At 51.6% G+C, this 22,279-nt stretch overlaps 3 protein-coding genes across 4 annotated transcripts; 1 reads left to right on the top strand and 2 right to left on the bottom strand.

The window, feature by feature from the left end:
* Positions 1–464: 464 nt before the first annotated feature.
* On the bottom strand, positions 465–1,410 carry NPB (neuropeptide B). The gene is made up of 2 exons (XM_049860109.1): positions 848–1,410; positions 465–703 (listed from the first exon to the last, which is right to left on the bottom strand). The coding sequence occupies exons 1-2, from the start codon at positions 1,088–1,090 to the stop codon at positions 575–577; spliced, it is 372 nt and encodes a 123-aa protein (XP_049716066.1). The 5' UTR covers positions 1,091–1,410; the 3' UTR covers positions 465–574.
* A 1,529-nt stretch (positions 1,411–2,939) lies between these two features.
* ANAPC11 (anaphase promoting complex subunit 11) lies at positions 2,940–8,754 on the bottom strand. Its single transcript, XM_049860110.1, has 3 exons — positions 8,615–8,754; positions 7,519–7,644; positions 2,940–3,258 (listed from the first exon to the last, which is right to left on the bottom strand). Exons 2-3 carry the CDS (start codon positions 7,625–7,627, stop codon positions 3,113–3,115), a joined length of 255 nt encoding a protein of 84 aa, XP_049716067.1. The 5' UTR covers positions 7,628–7,644; positions 8,615–8,754; the 3' UTR covers positions 2,940–3,112.
* Positions 8,755–8,852: 98 nt separating this feature from the next.
* ALYREF (Aly/REF export factor) lies at positions 8,853–20,419 on the top strand. 2 transcript variants are annotated; one of them, XR_007514070.1, is made up of 7 exons: positions 8,857–9,142; positions 9,611–9,742; positions 11,159–11,306; positions 11,884–11,947; positions 12,049–12,223; positions 12,351–12,914; positions 15,170–20,419. XR_007514070.1 is itself a non-coding variant. In XM_049860108.1 (6 exons), exons 1-6 carry the CDS (start codon positions 8,909–8,911, stop codon positions 12,363–12,365), a joined length of 768 nt encoding a protein of 255 aa, XP_049716065.1. In that variant the 5' UTR covers positions 8,853–8,908; the 3' UTR covers positions 12,366–14,612. The 2 variants fall into 2 exon arrangements, 1 of the variants encoding a protein (XP_049716065.1); XM_049860108.1 differs by lacking the exon at positions 15,170–20,419 and having other exon boundaries at positions 8,853–9,142; positions 12,351–14,612.
* Positions 20,420–22,279: the final 1,860 nt, after the last annotated feature.

Genomic DNA, 22,279 nt, shown 5'->3' with positions numbered 1-22,279 from the left:
CACGCTGGGTCTTTGGGGGCTCTGAGAAGGGGGTGGCCCCAGGACTGCCCCCTAGTGAGGAAGAGTTTGGGCCACAGGAAACCCAGGGTTGGTTTGAGGCATGGCTTTGAGCAGGAAGCCACAGAGGTGGGAGGATCACTTGGGGTGGGGTGGCCAGGGGGGCTTCTAGAAGGCAGCACTTTTGAGTTGGCTGTCAGGGGACACAAGTAGGGCCTTCTAAAGGGCCCCAGGAGCTACAATGTACAGAGATGTGGGTGTGTGTAAGTGTAGAGAGCCATGTAAGGCAGGGTTCCCCGCTTTTCAGCGGGGTCAAGGCTGGGAAAACGCTAGGCCATCCCGGCGAGGGGCTGCCAGGGACCCTGAGAAGGGCCCACCGCGCGGCCCAGCACTCACCTTGTGGGCTGCACTCTACGTATAGACTCGGGACTGCACCCAGCCCCTCCCCACCCCCGGCGCCCCCACCGCTCAGAAGCTGCTTGCTTCTTGCTTTATTTCTTTAATCCTTTACTGATGGGGCGGGGGAGGTCTGGGGACCGGGAGGGAGCCGAGCGAGGTCGGGGTCCGGGGTCCGGGCTCAGACGCGGCGACAGTCAGCGGCGCGCAGCGACTGGAGGACTTTCTCCTTGCACTCGAAGGTCCCGATGCTGTCGGGGAGCCGCGCGCAGCTCTGCAGGCTCGGGATGACGTGCCGGACGCACACGGCCTGGGGCAGGCGGGCGCGGGCTTAGGAGTGCCCCGCCCTGCCCCCCGTGTCCCCCAGTCCTGCTCAGCCTACTTCCCCCCACCTCCTCATACCCCCCGAACTGCCTGCGCCCTCGGCCCCCCGCGCCCCTGGTCTCGCCCTCACGAGGCTCCGCAGGCTGGGGCGCAGTTCCGGGAGGGCGTCGGCCTGGCCCAGGGATCCCACCCCGACGGGGGGCTGGTCGCGACGTGCATACGGGGACCTGCGGAAACCGGAGAGGAGCCCGGCGGCGCGGCCCACCGAGTAGTAGCTGGCCCCGGCCGCTGGCTTGTACCACGCGCACCCGGGCGGCGTCAGCAGCAGGACCAGCGCCAGGGCGGCGGCCGCCAGCATCGCGGGCCCGGCCATGGGGACGCGGACGGGCGGTGGGACGACTGCAGGGCGGCGGCAGCTCGGTGGGCCTTTTATGTGCGGCGGGGCGGATGGGCGGGCTGGGAGCAGGTGCGGGGGCGGCGGAGCCCGCGGCGCCGGTGAGTAGTCGCGCAGGCGGCCAGGAGCGGGACGCGCTGGGGTGCAGAGGACCCCGGGCCTCTCCGCCCCCAAGACTAATGCACCCTAGGTAAGCGCTCCTCCGCGCGGAGGCGGGCAGGAGGGACACGTGGATCCAGCGGGTCCGAACCCCCGCCCCCACCCCTCCATCTTCTCTCGGGCACCCACCCTCGCCCACCGCCCCCACGTGGACGTGCAGCGGACGTCTTACTGGGCACAGAAGGCGGCCAGGGCGCTGGTCCAGGAGTCACTCCCCCAGCGGTTCAAAATCTCTCGGGGTTGGAGCCTTTCCCCAGTCTTCCTGCTGGGACTGACCGACCCCAGGCTGTCTCTGCCTGACCAAGAGTATCAAAGTCCATGTTTGGCCTAGGTGGGACGTTGTCTTGTGGGGAAAGGCTCTACCAACAGGACCACCACTGACCAGCCAACTTCTCAGGAGAGTGGCTGTTAGTTAGGAGGAGGGAGATCCCACCAGTCCAGCCCAGGCCCCATGCCCCTCCAGCCCCTGGCTGGGGATCAGGGCCCTTTCCTGCCCAGCTGTCCATTCAGCACACGGTCTACAAAACATCACGATGAAGCAAGCCACAGAAACTCTTGAGTTCACTGATCCCCTACCATCTGTCAAGGCCCCTGAGGTGCAAATGGCCAGCTCTCTGGGGAGGAGCAAGGGCCTGCAGGGCTAGGCTTCCTGGAAGGTGGCATTCAGGCCCTCGTGGTGGGGGTGCTGAGGACCCCAGGGGGGGCCTGCCAAGAGGGTAGGCCTGTTAACCCCTCTGGAAAATGGGGGCAGCTGGGCTCAGGACTGTAGGCTCTTCCTGTCTCACAGGGAGGCAGTACATCAGAGAAGGAAGACACGGGAAAGCATTCCCCAAGAAGAGTTCCCAGAAGGGTGGGGGCTGCTGGGTGTGGCCTCAGGGTGGCCTGGCCCAGTAAGGCCTGCTGCAGAGCTGGGGTCCTGTAGAGTCAGGACACCTCCAACAAGGAGAGGCAACAAAAACATCAAACCGGAAAATCTCACCCTGCAGTGTTCACCCTGGAAGCACTGCCCTGGCAGCCAGCTGCACGTAAGCCACCCACTGTCCCCTCCAAGCCCCTTCGCACCTGGTGAGGGTGGTCTTCCCCACTGAGCTGTGAACTCATGGTGACTCCACAGGCAGCCTGCAATTGGCTGGGACACACTGTAGACAGAGGAGCAGGTAGAATACAGAGTAGCAGCCTGGGGCCCCAAACGCTGTGGTAGCTTTGTCTGTAGAGGTGGTGGGGTCCTGGAGACTGGACCCAGGCCCAGATCAGCCCCTCCCCCTGCAGGGGGACTGTGGTGGCCCTTGCTGATGTCACGCTCCCCAAACATGCTGGTCAGAGCCTGTGACGTCAGGTCTCCCCAGAGAGTCTCCTGGGAGAGACGGGGCCCGGGTCCTGGTGGGTGTTGCTAGGCACTCATGGGTGAGGGGACCTTTGGGCTCGGGGGCTCACTGCACGGGCTGAACTCCCCAGCCTCTCTGTCACCGTGCTTCCATTAGCAGACACAGACCCGAGGGCCCGAGGCCTCCCAGTCGAGATCTGACCCCAGATGCTCCATGCTCCTAGAGCCGTGACTCAGCCTGGCGGGGCATGGTGCTCGCACAGATGTTTATTCATGGGAGTTTCAATATCAAAATGCCACCACCGTCATGAACGCACCAAGAAAACAGGCGCTGGAGGCCTCCGGTGAGGCACAGGGACTTTAATAAACTCCGCTTATTGGACAAAAGCGCCAACTTGTCATGGGAAAAACAAAGGGCTGTCCTTCCTCAAGCCTGCCACGGCCCGGGGGGGCGTCCCGGTGCGAAGGTCGAAGGCCCTCAGGCGGAGGGGACGCGGTCCCGCGGACACGGCGGCCGCTCATTCCTTGAACTTCCACTCCTGGCGGCACATGGGGCAGTGCTGCTGCACCTGCTGAGCGTTCAGCCACTTGAGGATGCAGTGCATGTGGAAGCAGTGGGAGCACTGGCCCCACACCAGCGGGCAGTCGTCGCCCGGCACCTTACCTGCGGAGAGGAGGCGGGTGGGGTCGGGGCGGGGCGGGGCCCCAGTGGGTGGGAGACGTCCCTGCCCTAGGCCAGCGGGTCTGTCGGGATGGCCCAGCACCAGTCTACGGTGTGAGCTCCCTGAGGGCAGCAACTGCCTCCTGACTCTGAGGCCCGGTGCCTCCGTGGGACAGACGCTCAGTAACTACCGAGGAAGGTGGGGTAAGGGATGGCACGTCTTCCCCGGGCTTGACACCGCCTGCTGGATGTAACCCGCAGACAGACATTTTCAGTAAGAAGGCAGGTGCCAACTCTGCAAACACAACATGGGCCCAGGAGTCCTGCACCCGTTAAAGGCGGCCCAGAGCACCACGTCATGCCGCGCCACGCAGCGCCTCCACCGGTGCCCCCAGCGTACCTCCTCCCTCTCCTGGAGCAGTCCCTGGACCCTGCCATCACCTCTGGCAAACCCAAGAGCACCTGACTTCTACAGTCAGGGGCAGCTGCCGTGACAGCTTTTACCCCTCCTTCTAGATAGTGTTTTTCTAGACAGTGCTTCTCTGTCTCTTAAAAATCCTTCCAACAGCGGAGATGTTGCTCCCTTTCTAGAACTGTTATGGCAAAGCAGTCAGATAGGGCACTGCAAAAAAACGCTGGAATTCCGACAGAGGCGGGAGGACGTGGGACCCTAGGCAATGGAGATGGGGGGGCAAAGCAGATGGGGAGTGAGACCCCAGCCAGTGGAGATGGGGGGCACGGAGATGGGGGTTGGGTGGGACCCGAACCAATGAGATGGGGAGGCAATGGAGATGGGGGCTGGGACCCTGGGCAATGGAGAGGGTGGGGCAAAGCAGATGGGGGTGAGACCCCAGGCAATGGAGATGGGGGGATGAGGCCCCAGCCAGTAGAGATGCGGGTCATGGAGATGGAGGGTGGGACCCCGGACAATGGAAATGGGGGTGACAATGAAGATGAGGGAAATGGAAATGAGGAGTGGGACCCCAACCAATGGAGATGGGGGTTAAGACCCTGGACAATGGAGATGGGAGGCAATGCAGATGGGAGGGTGGGCCCCAGACAATGGAGATGGGGGCAATAGAGATGGGGAACCCCATCAATGGAAGTAGGGGGTTGGATCCCCAGGCCAAGGAGGTGGGGGCTGGGACCCCGACCACCCCTGTCTCAGCCCCCTGGTTTGAAAGCTCTGCTCTCCTCAGTGTACCTTTGCACAGTGAGGTCAGGGTCAAGGCAAGGACAGGACCACCCAGAGCCTTCTGGCTGTTCCTAAGGTCAGGGCTGGGCCAAATGGAGTCCCTGGGCTCTGCTGCCTAACACCTGATGTGGATTAGTCCCCGCCTTTCCTTCCACACCCCAGCACACACTGTATCACCTCTTTCAAATTTGATTCCCCTAGGAAAGAAAAGGAGCCCTGGCGGCACACTGGTTAAGAGCTATGGCAAGCTATGGCCGCTAACCAAAAGGTTGGGAGTTCAAATCCACCAGCCACTCCTTGGAAACTCTATGGGGCAGTTCTCATCTGTCCTACAGGGTTGCTACGAGTCAAAATCAACTTGATGGCAACAGGTAAGGTAAGGGTTAGGAAAGAAAAGGTGGGCAGTGGTGGCTTGGTAGAATTCTTGCCTTCCATGTAGGAAACCAAGGTTCAATTCCTGGCCAAGGCACCTCATGCGCAGCTACCACCCATCTGTCAGTGGAGGCTTGGTGCTGCGATGATGCCGAACAGGTTTCGGCAGTGCTTCCAAACTAAGATGCACTAGGAAGAAAATCCTGGCAACCTACTTCCGAAAACCAGCAAATAAAAACCCTATGGGTCACAGCTGTCTGACCTGCAACTAATCACAGGAATGGTGCAGAGCTGGGCAGCATTTCCTTCTGTTGTACACGGGGTCTCCATGAACAAGGGCCAGGCTCCACAACAGCTGACAACGGGGGAGAAAAGCCAATCACTCAGTACCTGCCCACTAAGTAGGGGTGTCAACACCTGCCCACTGACTAGGGGTGTCAGGCCTGCCTACTGAGTAGGGGTGTCACGGCTGCTCTGGGCCCAAGGGAGGCAGGAAGTGTGGCTGTGCAAGTAGCCTGCTGACATACGTGATGACAAATACACTGATGACTCACCCGAAGGTGCACCGTTGTTTTACGCCTGAACTCTCTGGGATAAGGTGGTTTATTGTGACCTTAGCCACTCTGATTTTATCAAGAGCAGCCTGGTGCCCCATCACCTGTGGAGACAGCACCTCAGACCTGTGTCACAGATTGAGTTGTGTCCCCCCAAAGTATCTGTCAACTTAGCCATGATTCCCAGGATAGTGTGACCATCCACCATTTTATCATCTGATATGATTTTCCTATGTGTTGTAAATCTTATCTTTATGATGTGATAAAATGGGATTAGTGACAGCTATGCCAATTGAGGCAGGATTCAATCTAAAAGATTAAGTTGTGCCTTAACTCAATCTCTTTTGAGATATAAAAGACAGAAGCAAGCAGAGAGATGGGGGACCTCATACCACCAGGGAACAAAAGCCAGAATAGCGTATCCTTTGGACCTGGGGTCCCTGCACTGAGAAGCTCCTCGGCAGGAAAAGATTGATGACAAGGACCTTCCCCCAAAACTGACAGAAACAGAAAGCCTTCCTCTGGAGCTGGCACCTTGAATTTGGACTTCTAGCCTCCTAGACCGTGAAAGAATAAATTTCTTTGTTAAAGCCATCCACTTGTACAATTTCTGGTAGAGCAGCACTAGATAATTAAGACAAGCTGTCAAACACTCTGCACATTAAAACGGGATCACTGTCGCTGAACAATGTGCCAGTCCACAGGTGGGACCCCCAGTCGCTATCCTCTACAGCAAGGAGTCCCCATTTTAACACAATCTGAGTGGATCACACAAGTGTGGTGGTGTCAAGTCCTAGGACCTGCTGATTACACACAGGCCAGGTTCCTCAGGCCGTGTGCACGTCCACCACTGCGCAGGGACGGGGGGCCACCACTAACACAGACTCAGTGACACACCAATGCCCAGCTAGCCTAGGCACAGGCACAACACGTTCGCTCAAGCTGCTTTCCAGGACTTTGCAGAAGTTAACACCTTCCTTGCTCCGGAAACTGCAAGTCCTTGCCCCTGCAGGCTTTCAGTATCTGGGGCATCCTTATGAAGGGCGATTTAAAAAGATGAAATCAAACCAAACCTCTAGAAATTCCGTTACTAAACTCATTTGCTACTCAGGTGGCATAAACAGTCAACTGCCTGCCTGCTAACTGAAAGGCTGGCAGTTCAAACCCACCCAGCAGTTTCTCGGGAGAAAGGCCTTGTGATCTGCTAGGTTGCCCTATGGGGCAGTTCTGTCACATGGGGTTGCCATGAGTCAGAATTGACTGAACCCAACAATCAACAACACAGCCTGATTAAGGACAGTCAATCAACGATCCCATCAAATCCCATCCCTCCAGCCTGATGGGATCAGGATTTGTTAATCCCAAGTGATGAGATCTCCTTCTGGCCAGGCAGACGAAGAGCTCAAGCCTGGAATAAAATCTTGTTTGTACTGAAACCCAATCTCTTGAATTTCACCGGAAGAAATCAAGTTCTAGTGAGATACTAGGCTCTTGCCTGCCCCAAAAGGACGGAACTGCTCTAGATCAAGGAGACTTAAGAGTAAACGCATCCTAATGTAATGTGGAATCCTGGTTCAAACCACTCAGCCGTACAAAACCACCTGGGGACAAACTAGAGCGATCTGAACAAGGAGGAGGTACCGGGCGGCACTAAGGGATTACTGCTGTGTTGTCAGAAGTGACCAAAGTGCTGTCTCTGGAGAAGAAGTTGGCGAGTCAGGTTTCAAGATGTGGCTGAAGTGTGTGACGTGAGAGATCAAAATGTTTATGACTTACCTTAAAATACTTCAGCAAAAAAGTGAAACAAAAGTGGTAAAATACCATTACCTGTCAACACCATGTGCTACATGGGTATGTGTGTGCTGATACCACTCTAGTCTGTTTGAAAACGATCAAATAAAAAGTTTTAACACCTGTTTTTGATCTGTGTGTTTTACAGCTGAGTCTGATTACATCACAAGGCTGCATGCTTTTTCCTTCAAAACCGTGGGTTGGATTATACAAACATGGGCCCAAACTGCCTGGCTTTTTAGATGTCAGCTCTTCTTCAGGGACGGGATATTAACACCCAGAGATTGCATGCAGGTATTTACTAGGAAAGGCCAGCAGACAGAGCTCATGACAGAGCAGGGGTGTACTCACAGTCTGGGCAGCAGCCGTTGAAGGCCATCCGGCAGATGCCACAGTTCTCATCATTGGCCACCCAGAGCCAAGTGGCCACACCATTCCAGCACTTGATCTTCACCTTCATGGCCTGGAGCCTTCAGGCTAGGGGGAAGAGGATTACCTTGTTAAATTTAGTATGCAGAGCTGGAACATTTGGGCACCAAAGAAGGAATATTTGCCCTATCCAAGAGGGTCAGCACTGCTGTGAGTGGCTTGGCAAATGGGGTGCAGCTCCACTCAGAGGGCAGGAAAAGGTGCACAGAGGTGGTACTCCGCTGTCAAGAAACATCTACTAGGAATCCCTTTTAGAATCAAAGGAGAAAGCTGGAGACCCATCTCCAAGGAAGAAGACTCAGCACCCGAGGAGCCTCAGATCCTGCTTAGGACAGCGTGAGTCTGTCCAGCGTTCCATTCTGCCAACCACATTTAGAACGCCTTCACGGACCTCGAGTTATACCTTGAAGCTCATAAAAGGGTCTGCTGGTTCCCACTAGAGAACTGTAAAACTATGCCAAACAATACTCTTTAAAATGACGCGATTAGCAAACAATGAGAGCCACCAGCTTAGGCATTACAGATGGAGGCCAAAATTCCAGTTCGGTGTGAGTTTTCACCTCCAGAAATCCTCCCCCACCACTCCAAAAAAAAAATCAAGCGTCTACTCCGGGCCTCCACCCGCCTCGGGGCTGAGCCCGAGGTGAATCCAGTACCTGACGACAGAACCAGATGACAAAGTGCCCAGACATGAATCGTCAGGAAGGGTGGACGGGGAGGTGGGAAATGCAGGTAACGACCCAGTCACCGCCCAAGGAAGCTCGGCGTTCCCGCTGCCAAGTCAGGCCTCAGCTCCCCGGCCACGTCGGGAACCCACCTCGGCCGCCCTCCAGTCCGGCCTCCCGAGCCCATTCGCCTCAGAAGCCCCCCAAACCCGAGCCCAGCCGCCCCAGTGCCCCCCCTCCCCCCAAGCCCAGGCTTCCGCAGCGCGACCCGAGGCCGGCAAAGGGCGGGGCTGCGTGGGAAAGGGCGCCCCGCCCAGGCCCCGCCCCCAACGGCTGCCGTCCAACCCGCGCACCTTCTACGACCTAATCGGCGCGGCCCCGCCCGCCCGTCCGTTGGCAGCGCCGGCGTCCGCGCGGGAAGGTCTAAAAACGACCGCGGCCGCTGCCTGCCACTTCTCGAGCAGCGCCCGCGGAGCTTTGCGCGCCAGTGCGCCTGCGTCGCCCTGCCCCGTGAGCTCAGCCACCCGCCCGCAGCCAATCAGCAGCCGCTCCGAGGCCGCGGCTCCAGAAGGCCCCGCGCGACGAAGGAAGTGACGCTACGGCGTGCTGACGCGCGGGCTCGAGCCGAGGCCGATTCTGCGCCCGCCATGGCCGACAAAATGGACATGTCTCTGGACGACATCATCAAACTGAACCGGAGCCAGCGCGGCGGCCGCGGCGGGGGCCGGGGCCGCGGCAGGGCCGGCTCCCAGGGCGGCCGCGGCGGCGGAGCGCAGGGCGCCGCGCGAGTGAACCGAGGCGGCGGGCCCATCAGGAACCGAGCGGCCATTGCCCGCGGCGCAGCCGGCGGCGGCAGGAACCGGCCGGCGCCGTACAGCCGGGTGAGTAGGGGGCAGCCGGACAGCCAGCCTCCGGGGACGCGGCGGGAGTGAGCCGGGCGGGAGCGGCTCGCGGCTTGGCCGGGCCCGGGGGCGGAGAGGGGTCGAAGGAGCGGTCGGACCCGGGTGCCGGCGCCCGCGAGGTGTGGGCGGGGGCGAGGGCGCGCCACCCGGGCAGATACCGGAGACAGAGACCTTCTCTGGTCGTTTGTCTTATTCGGGCCCCGGGGCCTCGTAACGGCCAGGAGCCGAGGGTGCGCTGGGTGCGACGGCGGCGGGAAGTTAGTTGAAGGAACTGAGAAGTTGTGTGGCCGCGTCGGGACCATGGGGCCTGCGGCTGGGACGACGGCAGCCCCCGGAGCTGGGGCCCCCGAGACCCGGAGGAGAGAGGGTCTGTGGTAGTCGCGAGCGAGGCCTGGAGTGCGATTGACGGGCCTATTTCTGTTTTTGTGGGTTTTTCGTCCCCTTCAGCCGAAACAATTGCCAGACAAATGGCAACACGACCTTTTCGACAGCGGCTTTGGGGGCGGTGCTGGCGTGGAGACCGGTGGGAAACTGCTGGTGTCAAATCTGGATTTTGGAGTGTCGGATGCTGATATTCAGGTAAGGAACGTGAGATTCTCGTTGAGCAGAGTTGCACAGTTTGAAATGTGGCCCCGAATTCCCTTCCCACCTTAGAAAAGTGAGCCCTCCCAGCTAACCACGGGATCGCCTTGTGCCCGTGTTAGCGGCCACTTTGTAGCTTGAACATAGTGTCAAGCAGTGATTGTGTTGAAGTTGACAGTTCCACGAGTAGGCCCGTCTGTGCTTGCAGATAGGACTGTGTCAGTCTGAGGAGCTACTTCTGAGCACTGAAACGCACTCTGTGAGCCTTATGAGCCCCTGCTAGAGCTTCCAACTTGTAGCAGGGAAAGGATTGGTTAAAATGTGAATGGGTCTCAGGTATCAGTGACAGACCCCGCTGCTTGCTCTAATTTTGTGCTGATTTTGATGATGATGATTTGGGATTTAGAAAATTTGTTGCTAAAACGAATGAAGTGTAGCGGGAGGATCTTCCTTCAGTGTTTTTCCTGTCATGTTTGCCTGAGTCCTGTCCTATTGTATAGCTTTTTGTAAACCTGGTCTCACTTGTCAGCACTCGCCACGTCTCATCTGTGGCATGATTCTCAAACCGTGTTTGGTCAAAGCCCGTGGCTTTTTTTTTTTTTTTTTTTTAATTGAATCCCAAATATGTTTAAATTGGTTTTTTGGTTAAGGAGTAAGTTCTGGGTTTAGTTTTACAGATGTCTAGGTCAGGGTGTTGGGCCTTTCTGGGTTCAATTTCCCAGAGTCTAGCCGTGTGACTTTGCCATGGAAGGACAGAGCAAGGCTGGTGAGCACTCACAGTGTCTCAACACTTTTTTTAAGGTGGTTTCTGGCATCCACTGGAAACCGCTTTTGGTGAACTCCACTTCCCGCTGTGTGCCTGCGGCCGGAGTAGCCCCACTCTCTGGGTTCCCTCTCCAACTCCCAGCCTGCCTGAGGTCAGGGCAGTTACCATGGCAGCGCTTGACTTCAGCCTTTGCGGCAGGCTTGAGTAGGAGGAGAGGGAAAGGTGAGCCAGAACCTGCCTGGGGGAGGGCTGGGGTCAGGGCTCCTCCGTCAGTGCCCTCCAGGCTGCTCCACTGTGTGGACAGCTTCCCTTGCTCTGTGATCATGGCCTTTGCTGTTGATTGGACGTCTCCTTGGTCTGAGATAATCGTGACTTAATTTTGTGTCCTTCATAGTGGACTTTGCAACTTCCTTCACCTGCCTCATGAAATCGATGTCCACTCCCAACGCCGACAGGGGCCCTCAGACCCACCTGCTGTAGGAAGTTGCTGTCTGCCAGCCCCCTCCCCCCCCCGCCCCAGTTCCCATCCCCGCTACCTTGTCTTGCATATGTTTGTCTCCCAGGGAAACACCCCAGAGCAGATCACACTTGCAGGAACTGTATTTGGGACACAGCTTTTCTGTTAATTTGTTTTTCCTGATTTCCAGGAACTCTTTGCTGAATTTGGAACTTTAAAGAAGGCTGCAGTGCACTATGACCGGTCTGGCCGGAGTTTAGGAACCGCTGACGTGCACTTTGAGCGGAAGGCGGATGCCCTGAAAGCGATGAAACAGTACAATGGCGTGCCATTGGACGGTGAGTATCAGCCTGGACCAGGATGAGAGGGGCCAGATCCTACGTTGTGGCACTGGGGCTGGTACCTGTCATATAGAAATGTGGCTCCCTCCCCGTGGCTGAGCACACTTTGCATTTGCCCCTTTGTCTCTCTCTTCCATTCTGCCACCTCTCATGCTGCCCCACACATCGGGACCAACCTCTTGTGAACCCCCATCCAGCAAGCTACATCCCTCCCCTCCTTCAGCTCCTTCCGGAAGATTCACTTCTGTGAAGCCTTCTCAGAACTGCCATAGTACACCTCTGAGTGCGGGGCTGTAGTCGTAAAGACAAAGGTACCGGTCCTTCTTCTGTGAGGTCACCCACACCTCTCTACCCACCAGAACCCCAGACAGGTTACCAGACAGCCCACCTGCCTAGACAGGAAAAGAAGGATGAGGTGTGGTGGGGTTGTTTTTGTTTCTCCACCAGTGTTTTCATGCTTGTGTCCTTGTTGGCAGCATTTGAGGCACAGAGAGACCCTTTCCAGTCTTTGCATGGACCCCAGGGTATGGTGGCATCTGGACTGGAATGTGATGTCTTGTGTTCTTTCCCACAGGTCGCCCCATGAACATCCAGCTGGTCACATCACAGATTGACACACAACGGAGACCTACACAGAGGTGAGTCTGGGGCCGCTAGGTGGTGAGGTGGCCTGTGATGTGTGGGAACATTGTTCTTGAGGGATTATGAGGATGTGAACAAGTTCTTTTCTTTCTGCCAGTATAAACAGAGGGGGCATGACTAGAAACCGTGGCTCTGGAGCTTTCGGTGGCGGTGGCGCCCGGAGAGGCACCCGTGGGGGCAGCCGGGGACGAGGCAGAGGAACTGGCAGGAGTTCAAAGCAGCAGCTTTCAGCAGAGGAGTTGGACGCCCAGTTGGATGCTTATAACGCCAGGGTAAGTCCTGGGGTGAGGGTCCAGAAGCAGGCAGCCATCTGGGGCACAGACCTGGACTGGGGCAACCCAGAGAGTGGCAGGAAGCAGGAGCCTCTGAATGAGAATGTTTCCTTTCTCTCTGTTTCAGATGGACACCAGCTAAACAGACCCATGGATCTGTGCACGGAATAGGACCCAGACGTCTCTCGCCCGTGCTCCCTGGCGGGTGGGAGGGTGCGGGCCTTGAACTGGGTAGCCAATGGTGGATTTGTTTCTTTTGTGTTTTAAAATAGGATTTAAAAACTCATGTAAAGGTTTTTTTCCTTTTTTTTTTTTTTTTAAATTCTGAAGCAGCCATGTTTTGTACTGATTTATTTTTGGGATAAACTTTACTGGTTGTTGTTGTGGGGAAGGTGGTGTTCTCACCTTTGCCATAATAAAATAGAACTGTGTGTAGAACTAGACCTGACTCATTCGTCCCACTGTTGGAGGCTTGGCCTGGCCTGGGCAGGGCCCCAGTGTCTGAAAGGTGGCAGGTGCGGGGGCTGCAAAGAGTAATCCTGGGGGGCATTTTTGAGCTACAGGGAGCCTGGCTGCTCTTTTTCTGTCCCTGCCAATCCTAATCCTTCCTCTCTTACTTGATAGGTGGGAAGACATTGAACGGGGGTGGCCTTTGCCTGGAGCTGCTGGTTCACCCTGTCACACTGTGGAGGTGAGGGCCCCAGGAGGGAGGGGCACCTGTGCTGTTCGCAGAGGTTTTTCCACGTCCTGTAGTTCTCAGAGAAACCTCGTCGTCCAACCCAGCCGTGTTCTCTTTGGTTGTGTTGCCGTGAGCAAGGCACACAATGATCTCTCTTATTAGTTGTGCATGTGGCGAAATGGTTCGTGGGAAGCCAGCAGCCATCTGTCCAGCAGAGAGCTGGGGAACGTGGCAGGCACTTGGCCTAGCTGCTCTGCGTGGGCCTTGCGGAGGTGAGCCAGGCCACCAAGACTCACGAGGCTGTTTCTGTGCCTCTGGAGGGCAATGCCCAGTGGAAGCTCCAATCTGCTAAAGCCCAGTGAGACCCAGGCATGCTGGTTCTGAACTTTTTTCAGACTTGTTCATGCTTGGGGCTGGGGCAGTTAGCTGGGGACAGTGCTTGGAGAACAGGCTGTCTTGAAGTCCTATAGCCAGAGTGCCAGATGGCCAAGGACCAGAAAAGGGTGGGTGCTAGTCCTTGCCTTTCTGCCCAAAGCCCTTCCCTGGGAGAGGCAGCTGCCACGCCCTGCATGGAGGACAGACTTCCTTGGCTGGGCACAGTCTGTGGCAGGTCAGCTTCTGTGTCTGGGGCTGGACTAAGTGAGTCATGCTGGAGAGAGCCTGATTGACAGGAGGGGATGGGAATGTCAGCCATGCACATCCTTTCTGCAGAGCCTGGGGCTGCCGCCTGCCAGGCCAGGATGTGGGCTAGGCAAACAGAGGTGGATACATGGAGTGATCTCGGCCCTGCGGAGGACCCAGTTTAGCAGCGGGAGAGGACGATCAGTGTCTGGTTTTAATTCCTGTGGCAGCGAGTGGCAGTGGTCTCACTGGAGAAGGTGGCTCTGTCTGGGCAGTTGGGCAGCATCCCTGAGCAGGTGGCATTGGGCTGACTCAGCCTGAACTGGGAGACGTGTGTTCTGGAGAGTGTTAGCATGCGAGCTGGTGGCCGTCTTTCATCGTGTCACCTTTTCAGTCAGGGCTTCTTCCCTCTAGGCCCAGCAGAGGCATAGGCTTCCCCTACCAGCCACACTGGCATCCTGGCTCGCACTTGGCATTCAGTGTACTCTCACCTCAGGGCCTTTGCACGCGCTCTTCCCGCTGCCTGTGAAGCTCCACATGGCTTTACGCCTCCCTTATCAGATCCCATACACCATGAACAGACTGGTATGCAAAAGCCAACATGCCACCGTCTCTGCTCTTTTGGACGTTGCAGGTGTCGCCCACGTTCAACAGCAGCCATCCCCACTGGAACCCACCGTGCAGGGCCAGGCAGCCCCTGAGGCCCCAGCACCTGCCCTCTCCCAGAGGCTTGCCCAGGCTTTTGTGTTGTCTGTGTGTTTTCATAGTGTATAGAGCAGGAAGTGCTTCTTTAAGAGGACTAGTGTTCTGATTGAAAAGGTGACACAACGAAGCAGTACAAGAGGGTGGTGGGACAAACTGATGCCCTTACTCTCCAGAGGGGACCATTGTTACTTATTGTTGAAAACTTATTTTTTAAGTGAGAACTTTGTTGGGATATAGTGGACATACCATAAGTTCACCACTGCGGGGTGTACAGTTGAGTAGTTTTAGTACACTCACAGAGCTGCACATTTGTCACCACCATTGTTTCCAGAACATTCTCATCATTAATAGAAACGTGGTACCCATTAAGCAGTCACTCCCCATTTCTCCCCCTTCTCCCCTCCCCCCCCACCCCAGCCCCAGCTCTTGACAACCAAAAGTTTCCTTTCTCTCTTTTGTGGATTTGCTTATTCTGGACATTTCATATAAATTGAATTTTATAGTATGTGTTCTTTTGTGTTTGGCTTCTTTCACTGAACACAATGCTTTTGAGGATTATTTTTATCATAGCACGTGTCAGTACCTCATCCCTTATTGCTGAATGATACTCTGTTATGGACGTGCTACATTTTCTTTATCCATTTACCTTTTGATGGACGCTTGGGTTGGTTCCACTATTTGGCTACTATGAACAAGGCGGGTATGGACATTCCTGTACAAGTTTTTGTGTGGCTATGTTTTTTTTTTAATAATTTTTATTGTGTTTTAAGTAAAAGTTTACAAATCAAGTCAGTCTGTCACATATAAGCTTATGTACACTTTACTCCATACTCCCACTTACTCTCCCCCTAATGAGTCAGCCCACTTCCTCCTTCCAGTCTCTCCTTTCGTGACAATTTTGCCAGTTTCTAATCCTCTCTACCCTGCTATCTCCCCTCCAGACAGGAGATACCAACACAGTCTCAAGTGTCCACCTGATACAAGTAGCTCACTCTTCGTCAGCGTCTTTCTCCAACCCATTGCCCAGTCCCTTCCATGTCTGATGAGTTGTCTTTGAGAATGGTTCCCGTCCTGGGCCAACAGAAGGTTTGGGGACCCTGACCACCGGGATTCCTCTAGTCTGAGCCAGACCATTAAGTCTGGTCTTTTTATGAGAATTTGGGTTCTGCATCCCACTGTTCTCCTGCTCCTTCAGGGGTTCTCTGTTGTGCTCCCTGTCAGGGCAGTCATTGGTTGTGGCTGGGCACCATCTAGTTCTTCTGGTGTCAGGATGATGTAAGTCTCTGGTTCGTGTGGCCCTTTCTGTCTCTTGGGCTCATAGTTATCATGTGACCTTGGTGTTCTTCATTCTCCTTTGATCCAGGTGGGTTGAGACCAATTGATGCATCTTAGATGGACGCTTGTTAGCATTTAAGACCCCAGATGTGTGTCTATGTTTTTAATCTCCTTGGGTGCGTATACACCTAGGAGCGGAATTGCCGAGTCATACGGTAACTCTATGTTTAACCTTTTGAGGAACTGCCAGACTATTTTCCAGAGCGGCTGTACCGTTTTACAGTCCCTCCAGCGATGCATAAGGGCTCCAGTTTCTCCACATCCTCACCAACACTTGTTATTGCCTGTTTCATTTTCACTATCCTGGTGGTCGTGAAGTGGTATCTCACTGTGTTTTTGGTTCGTATGTCCCTAATGACTAATGATGTTGAACGCCTTGCCTGTGCTTATTAGCCATTCATGTGTCTTCATTGGAAAAACGTCTGCTCAGAGCCTTTGGCCCATTTTTTAATTGGACTATTTGTCTTTTTATGGAGTTGTAAAAGTTTTTTATACCTTGGACACAAATCTCTAATCAGATACATAATTTGCAAATATTCCTATTCTGTGGGTTATCTTTTTCACTTTTTAATGATGTCCTTTGAGGAAACATGTTTTTAATTTTGATGAAGTCCAATTTATCAGTTTTTTTTGTTGTTGTTGTTCGTGTGTTTGGTCTTATAGCTAAGAAAGTCTTGCCTAATCCTAGGTCATGAAGATCTACACCAGGGCTTTGAACCAGTTAGGTCTGGTTCAAACCATTGCTGAGAATTTGCAAGTTCTCAGGTGCTGCTAATGCTGCTGGTTAGGGACCAATTTTGAGATCCACTAGTAGAGCAGTGGTTCTCAAATTTTATTACACACAAGGATCACCTGGCAACTGCTCTGACAGGGAACACAACAGAGACTCCCTGATGGAGCAGGAGAACAGCGGGGTGCAGACCTCAAATTCTCATAAAAAGACCAGATTTACTGGTCTGACTGAGACTGGAGGGACCCTGGAGGTCATGGTCCCCGGATCTTCTGTTAGCCCAAGACTGGAACCATTTCCAAAGCCAACTCTTCAGAAAGGGACTAGACTGGACTATAAGGCAGAAAATGATACTGGTGAGGAGTGAGCCTCTCAGCTCAAGTAGACACATCAGACTATGTGGGCAGCTCCTGTCTGGAGGCAAGATGAGAAAGCAGAAGGGGACAGAAGCTGGGTGAATAGACACGGGGAATATAGTGTGGAGAGGAGGAGCATACTGTCTCATTACAGGGTGAGCAACTGGGAGTACATAGCAAGGTGAATACAAGTTTTTGTATGAGAAACTGACTTGACTTGTAAACTTCCACTTAAAGGACGATAAAAAAAAAGTCACCCAGGGATCTTGTTAAAATGTAGATTCTAATTCAGTATATATGGGTGAAAATGCAAATTCTCAGTGAGGGTTCAAACCGGTTTGAAGCCCTGATTTACGTCTGTGTGGTTAAGTGCTATAGTTGCTAACCAAAAACGTCAGCAGTAGGAATCCACCAGCCCTCCTTGGAGATCCTATGGGACAGCTCTGCTCTCTCCTGTAGGGTTGCTATGAGTTGGAATCGACTCAATGGCAACGGGTTTTGGTTTTAGCTCTTACGCTTAGGTTTTTGGTCCATTTTTAGTTAATTTTTGTGTATGGTATGAGGTGGGGATTCCATATCATCCTTATACATCACTGAACATCAGGAGGGCAGAGATAGCAAGTACACTTTTTGAATGAAGGTTGCACGGCCTTGTGTTAAAACCAGTACTCAAGTAAGATGTCACCCCGTGGAACCAGTTTCTGAGTTAAAGGAATATAGAATTTATTCACAAAATTTCCAGTTGTTACAAGTAACCTGAGTCACACTGCAAATAGTGATGTCTACCTTAGGAGCTGTAACCACTCAAGACTCGAGCTGGCAGATCGTTCTGAAGCCTCAGGTAGCTGCTCACCTTCAATGAACATTGTCTTTATAACCCAGACATATTCGTTTATGTCTGGATTGAATAAGTAGCTATAGATAAAATTTTCTTCCCTGGGTAGTCTGGAGAAGTTTACTTGAAATATTTGTGGTTTAAAGGGAATTGAACTTATTTATTATCACAGGCATTCATCACATTCAACAAAACAGTTGCGAAAGCTCGACTGTTGACTGTGGTGAATGCCTGGACGCCAATGTTAACAAAGACTAGAATCGTATCTCACCTCAATGGTGTTGTATGTTTTAAGTTTTATGTAAATGTTTGTATCAAAAACTGATAGGTTCTCCCTGAAATTTATAAAGCTGTCATTTTCTCCTAACATTTAAGTGTTCTGTAAACCTTTTATTTTGAAATTCAGATTTATAGAAAAGATGCAGGAATAGTACAAAAAAATTCTTGTATACTCACCCAGATTCCGCAAATGTTAATATTTTACCACTTTTTGTATATTTTCTGAACCGAGTGAAAGTTGTAGTTGTGATGCCACTTTGTCCTAAACACTTCCCTGCCTGTTTCTTTGAAAACAAGGACATTTTCTTATATAATCAGCAAACGAACAGGGATACGACATCGTTACCTAAATGACAGATCGGATGTACATTTAGCCAGCTCTCTAATAGCCCTGGTATTAAGTGTTTACCTGGTTCAAAGTCTGTCCTATTTAGCCCTCATGTCTCTTTGTTGTGGTATGCTGCCATCAAGTCTGCCCCAAACCTGACCACGCACAATGGAATGAGATGCCGTTGCCTTTCGATTGCAGATGAGACAGTTGTGATCTGTAGGGTTTTTGTTGGATGATCGCCAGGCCTTTCTTCCCAGTTGGTCTTAGTCTGGAAGTTCTGCTAAAACTAGTTTGGTGTCGTAGCCGCATGCAAGCCTCTGCTGACAGACAGGCAGCAGCTGAGCGTGAGGTGTGTGGGTGGGGAGGCAAACCCAGGTCTCTTGCATGGAAGGCAAGAATTCTACCGCTGAAGCACCACTGCCTCGTTATGGCTGTGTAGTGGTTATTGTTGGAAAGCCCTTTAGCCTTTCTTTGCCTTCATGACCTAGACACTTCTGAAGGGCCCTGGTCAGTTATCTTGTAGGCCACCCCTCCGCTGTGAGTTGTCTCACATTCAGACCAGGCTTATGCATTTGTGGTGAGAAAGCACAACCATCGGTTCCATGGTATCCGTACGTGTTGTTAAGGGTGATGTTACCTTGCCTGCCTGATTCATGCGGGATCTGCCAGGTGTCTGTGCTGTACAGCTAGTGTTTCCTCTTAACCCGTTGCTGTCAAGTCAATTCCGACTCATAGCAACCCTATAAGACAGAGTAGAACTGCCCCCTAGGGTTCCCAAGGAGCAACTAGTGGATTCAAACCGCCCACCTCTTGGATAGCAGCTGAGCTCTTAATCACTATGCCCCCACCCCCTGGTCTTTATAAATATCTTAGGGAAAGTACTTTAAGACTATGCAAATACCTGCTCCTCAAACTGCCCATTGCTTTTAGCCTCCTTTCTTGGCTGTTGCATGTAACAGTTGTCACTGTGGTGTTTGGTGGTGATTTTTTCATGTCCTTTGTTCTTCAACATTTATTAACTGGAATTCTGTAAGGAGGAGCTATCCTTTCTCTTGTTTGTTTATTTATTTGTATCAGTCCAGACTTGTGGATATTTATTTTATTTCATAAGTTATAAGCTGATACTTTATCATTTTGTTGTTCCAGTTGTCCCAGCCTTGGCCATTGGGAACTCTTGCAGGTTGGCTCCTGCGCCCTCATCCTTTTTTACGCCCTTTAAGCCTTACTTTCTGCCACCATAAGATACTCCAGGCTTGTCTTCTATTTCCCCTGCCTTCACACTGGAATCAATCACTTCTCCAAGGAGCCCTGGTTCCTTTTACTGAAGAATGGTATTTAGCAACCAAGATCTGGGTACCAGGTGTGATCGCTGATGCTGGGGTGTTGTGCTCCTAGGCCCTGTTTGTAGGCTGACTGGTGCACACAAATCTATGTTTATTTCTGTATCTGGGGTGTCATGCTTCTAGGCCCTGGCTGTATGCTGACTCGTGTACACACACGTCTGTTTTTTTGTGTGACTATAGAACTGCTATGGGTGGAATTGTATCCTCCGAAAAGGTATATTCAAGTCCCAACCTTGTTTGGAATTAGGGTCTTTGAAGGCGTTACCAGGCCTTACTGGAGTAGAGTGGGTCCTGAACCCATTCTGAGTGTGCCCATATAAAAAAGAAGAGAGACAGATGAAAACCTCAGAAGGAATTAACACAGCTGACACCCTGATTGTGGATTCCTAGCTTCCAGAATTGGGAGAGAATAAGTTTCTGTCATTTTAAGTTCCCACTCTATGGTACTTTGTAATGGCCCTAGGGGAAGCAGGACACTCTCAGCACCACCTCTGAAATCTGAACCAGGGGCTTATGAAGCCAACATAGGTATAGGGCATTAGGGGCAGTCCACCGAACCCCAGGGGGCTCACTCAGCTGTGTCCAGGATGTGGGATTGTAAATGATCTTGTCCTGGTTTCTTCACCAAAGTGAAAGTACAGAAGAGGAGACTAGGTCACCAGACAGGGTGGACTCCCATCGGGGTCCTCATGTGACAAACTAGCCGGACAAAGAGCTGGGACTCTGGGAAGGTTGAACATGGACAGTTAGATAGAATGCGGAAAGCACTGTTAATTTTCGTAGGCAGGTTACAGTATTGTTACATCAAAGATAAGGCCCCCATCAGGCAGTGAGTTTATGTTCCTAGAGAAAGAACTCGATAAAAGAGGGTGGGGACGGTTGCACAACTTGAAGAATGTAATCAACGGCACTGAATTGTACATGTAGAAATTGTCAAATGGGTGTATGTTCTGTTGTATATATTCTCACAACAAAAATAAAAAGTAAGAAAAAAACAGGTGTCTGTCTTTACAGGTGAAATGGGGGTGGGGTGAGGCAGCTCAGATAAAAATATTTAGGGCAGGGAGGACTATTAAAGACTTCTGTAAATCAAGTAATACCAAAAAACAAGCGGAGTGCTGGAAGACATACTGCAAGGGCGTGAACAGGCAGCTCCAGAGAAATACGTCTAATAAACTTAGCAATATATGTTCACCTTTTTAATAATAAAAGCAAGTTAAGACAATGTGATGCCTTTGTTTTAGGATGCTTAAATGGGCAAAGATTTAAAAAAAAGATAACACCATCCTGTCTGTTAAGGGTGAAACCAGGCATTATCACTCGGATGACATGAGTCTTCGTGTAGAAAATCCTGAGGAATCCACACAAGAAACTACTGGAACTAGCAAACAAGTTTAGCAAGGTCACAAGAATAATAACGTCAATATACAAAAATCAGTTGTATATCTGAGCAGACAATGGTCAAAAAAATGAAATTAAGTAAATAATGCCACTCACAACAGTATCAAAATGAATAAAATACTGAGGAACAAATTTAACAAAAGTGCCAGACCTGTATATGCTGAAAACTACAAAATACTGCTGAATTAAAGAAGACCCAAACAAATGCACAGAATTGTTCGTTGACTGGAAGACTCAATATTGTTAAGATAGCAGTTCTTACCAAATTGTCCTGTAGAGTCAGTGCAATCCCTATCAAATTCCCACTGGGATTTTATTTTGAGAAATTAATAGCTGATTTTAAGAAATTTATATGGAAAATCACTGGACCTAGGATAGGTAAAACAATTTTGGAAAGAATGAAGTTAGAAACTTACACTACCTAATTTCAAAACTTATGATAGAGCTATAGTCATCGTGATGTTTTGATATTGAATAAGGATGTGGACTAAATGGAGCAGAACTGAGAGTTCAGAAATAAACCCTTATGTCTACAGTGAATAAATTTTCAACACCAGTGGCAAGACAGTTCAGTGGAGGAAATTATAGTCTTTTCAACAAATGGTGATGGGACAAAGATGAAACACTGACTTCACACCATATACAAATACAAAAATTAACCAAAAAAATGGATTGTAGACCTAAATGCCACAGCTGAAACTATAAAAGAAGAAAATACAGGGAAAAATCTTCACGACCTTAGGTTAGGCAAAAGAGTTCTTAGCAATGACACCAAAAGAAAGAAACATGAAGGAAGAAGTTGACGATTTGGACTTCATGAAAATAAAAATTTTCCCTTCAAAAGACACCATTAAGACAATGAAAGACAATTATTGCTTATGGAGTCCCCAGCTTAGGTTGGGGTTCTGGTCCGATAATGCCATTGTAAGAGTCTGTTCTGACATAAGTTGAATACTTTTTTTTTTTTTTTAGTTTTCATAGCCTGCTGTACAGCAGTTTTGTGAACAGCAAATTACAACATTGAACATCTGTGAGTGAACATCTGAGCATGATAACGTCAGCAAAGTACACATTGCAACATTGTATGTAATACCTATTGCTAAGGATAAGATGTATTTAAAAAAAAAAAATGGTAACTCAATGATGTTGGGGACTACCTGTACTGAGTTTCAGTTTATGGTGATAGAAAAATCTCATGAAGGGTAGGGTTGCACAGTAGATTTATGTAGTTGCTGTCAATAAGTTGTACACCTGTAAAAAGCTGAATTGGTAAAAGTGTAGTAGATACATTTACAATGACCAAAAAAAAAAAAAAGCTGCCGAGGCTGCTTATGTACTGTCGAACACCTCATGGAATTGGGTTCCTTAATTTGGAGGTTTAGAGTCATGGTTTCATGGAACATCCCAGTTAACTGTCCTAATAATGTGTTTAGTGCTTCTG

This window comes from Elephas maximus, chromosome 19 (assembly GCF_024166365.1).
Source record: "Elephas maximus indicus isolate mEleMax1 chromosome 19, mEleMax1 primary haplotype, whole genome shotgun sequence".
Classification (NCBI taxonomy): Eukaryota; Metazoa; Chordata; class Mammalia; order Proboscidea; family Elephantidae; genus Elephas; species Elephas maximus.
Note: the sequence above shows the minus strand (reverse complement) of the source record. Positions and strands in the feature narration are given on the sequence as shown.

Coding starts and splice junctions, on each gene's coding strand:
- NPB (XM_049860109.1), bottom strand. CDS start 1,090: ATGGCCGGGCCCGCGATGCTGGCGGCCGCCGCCCTGGCGCTGGTCCTG. Junction 704..847: donor GCCCCAGCCTGCGGAGCCTC/GTGAGGGCGAGA, acceptor CGCCTGCCCCAG/GCCGTGTGCGTCCGGCACGT.
- ALYREF (XM_049860108.1), top strand. CDS start 8,909: ATGGCCGACAAAATGGACATGTCTCTGGACGACATCATCAAACTGAAC. Junction 9,143..9,610: donor GGCCGGCGCCGTACAGCCGG/GTGAGTAGGGGG, acceptor CGTCCCCTTCAG/CCGAAACAATTGCCAGACAA. Junction 11,948..12,048: donor CAACGGAGACCTACACAGAG/GTGAGTCTGGGG, acceptor TCTTTCTGCCAG/TATAAACAGAGGGGGCATGA.
- ANAPC11 (XM_049860110.1), bottom strand. CDS start 7,627: ATGAAGGTGAAGATCAAGTGCTGGAATGGTGTGGCCACTTGGCTCTGG. Junction 3,259..7,518: donor CAACGGCTGCTGCCCAGACT/GTGAGTACACCC, acceptor TCCTCTCCGCAG/GTAAGGTGCCGGGCGACGAC.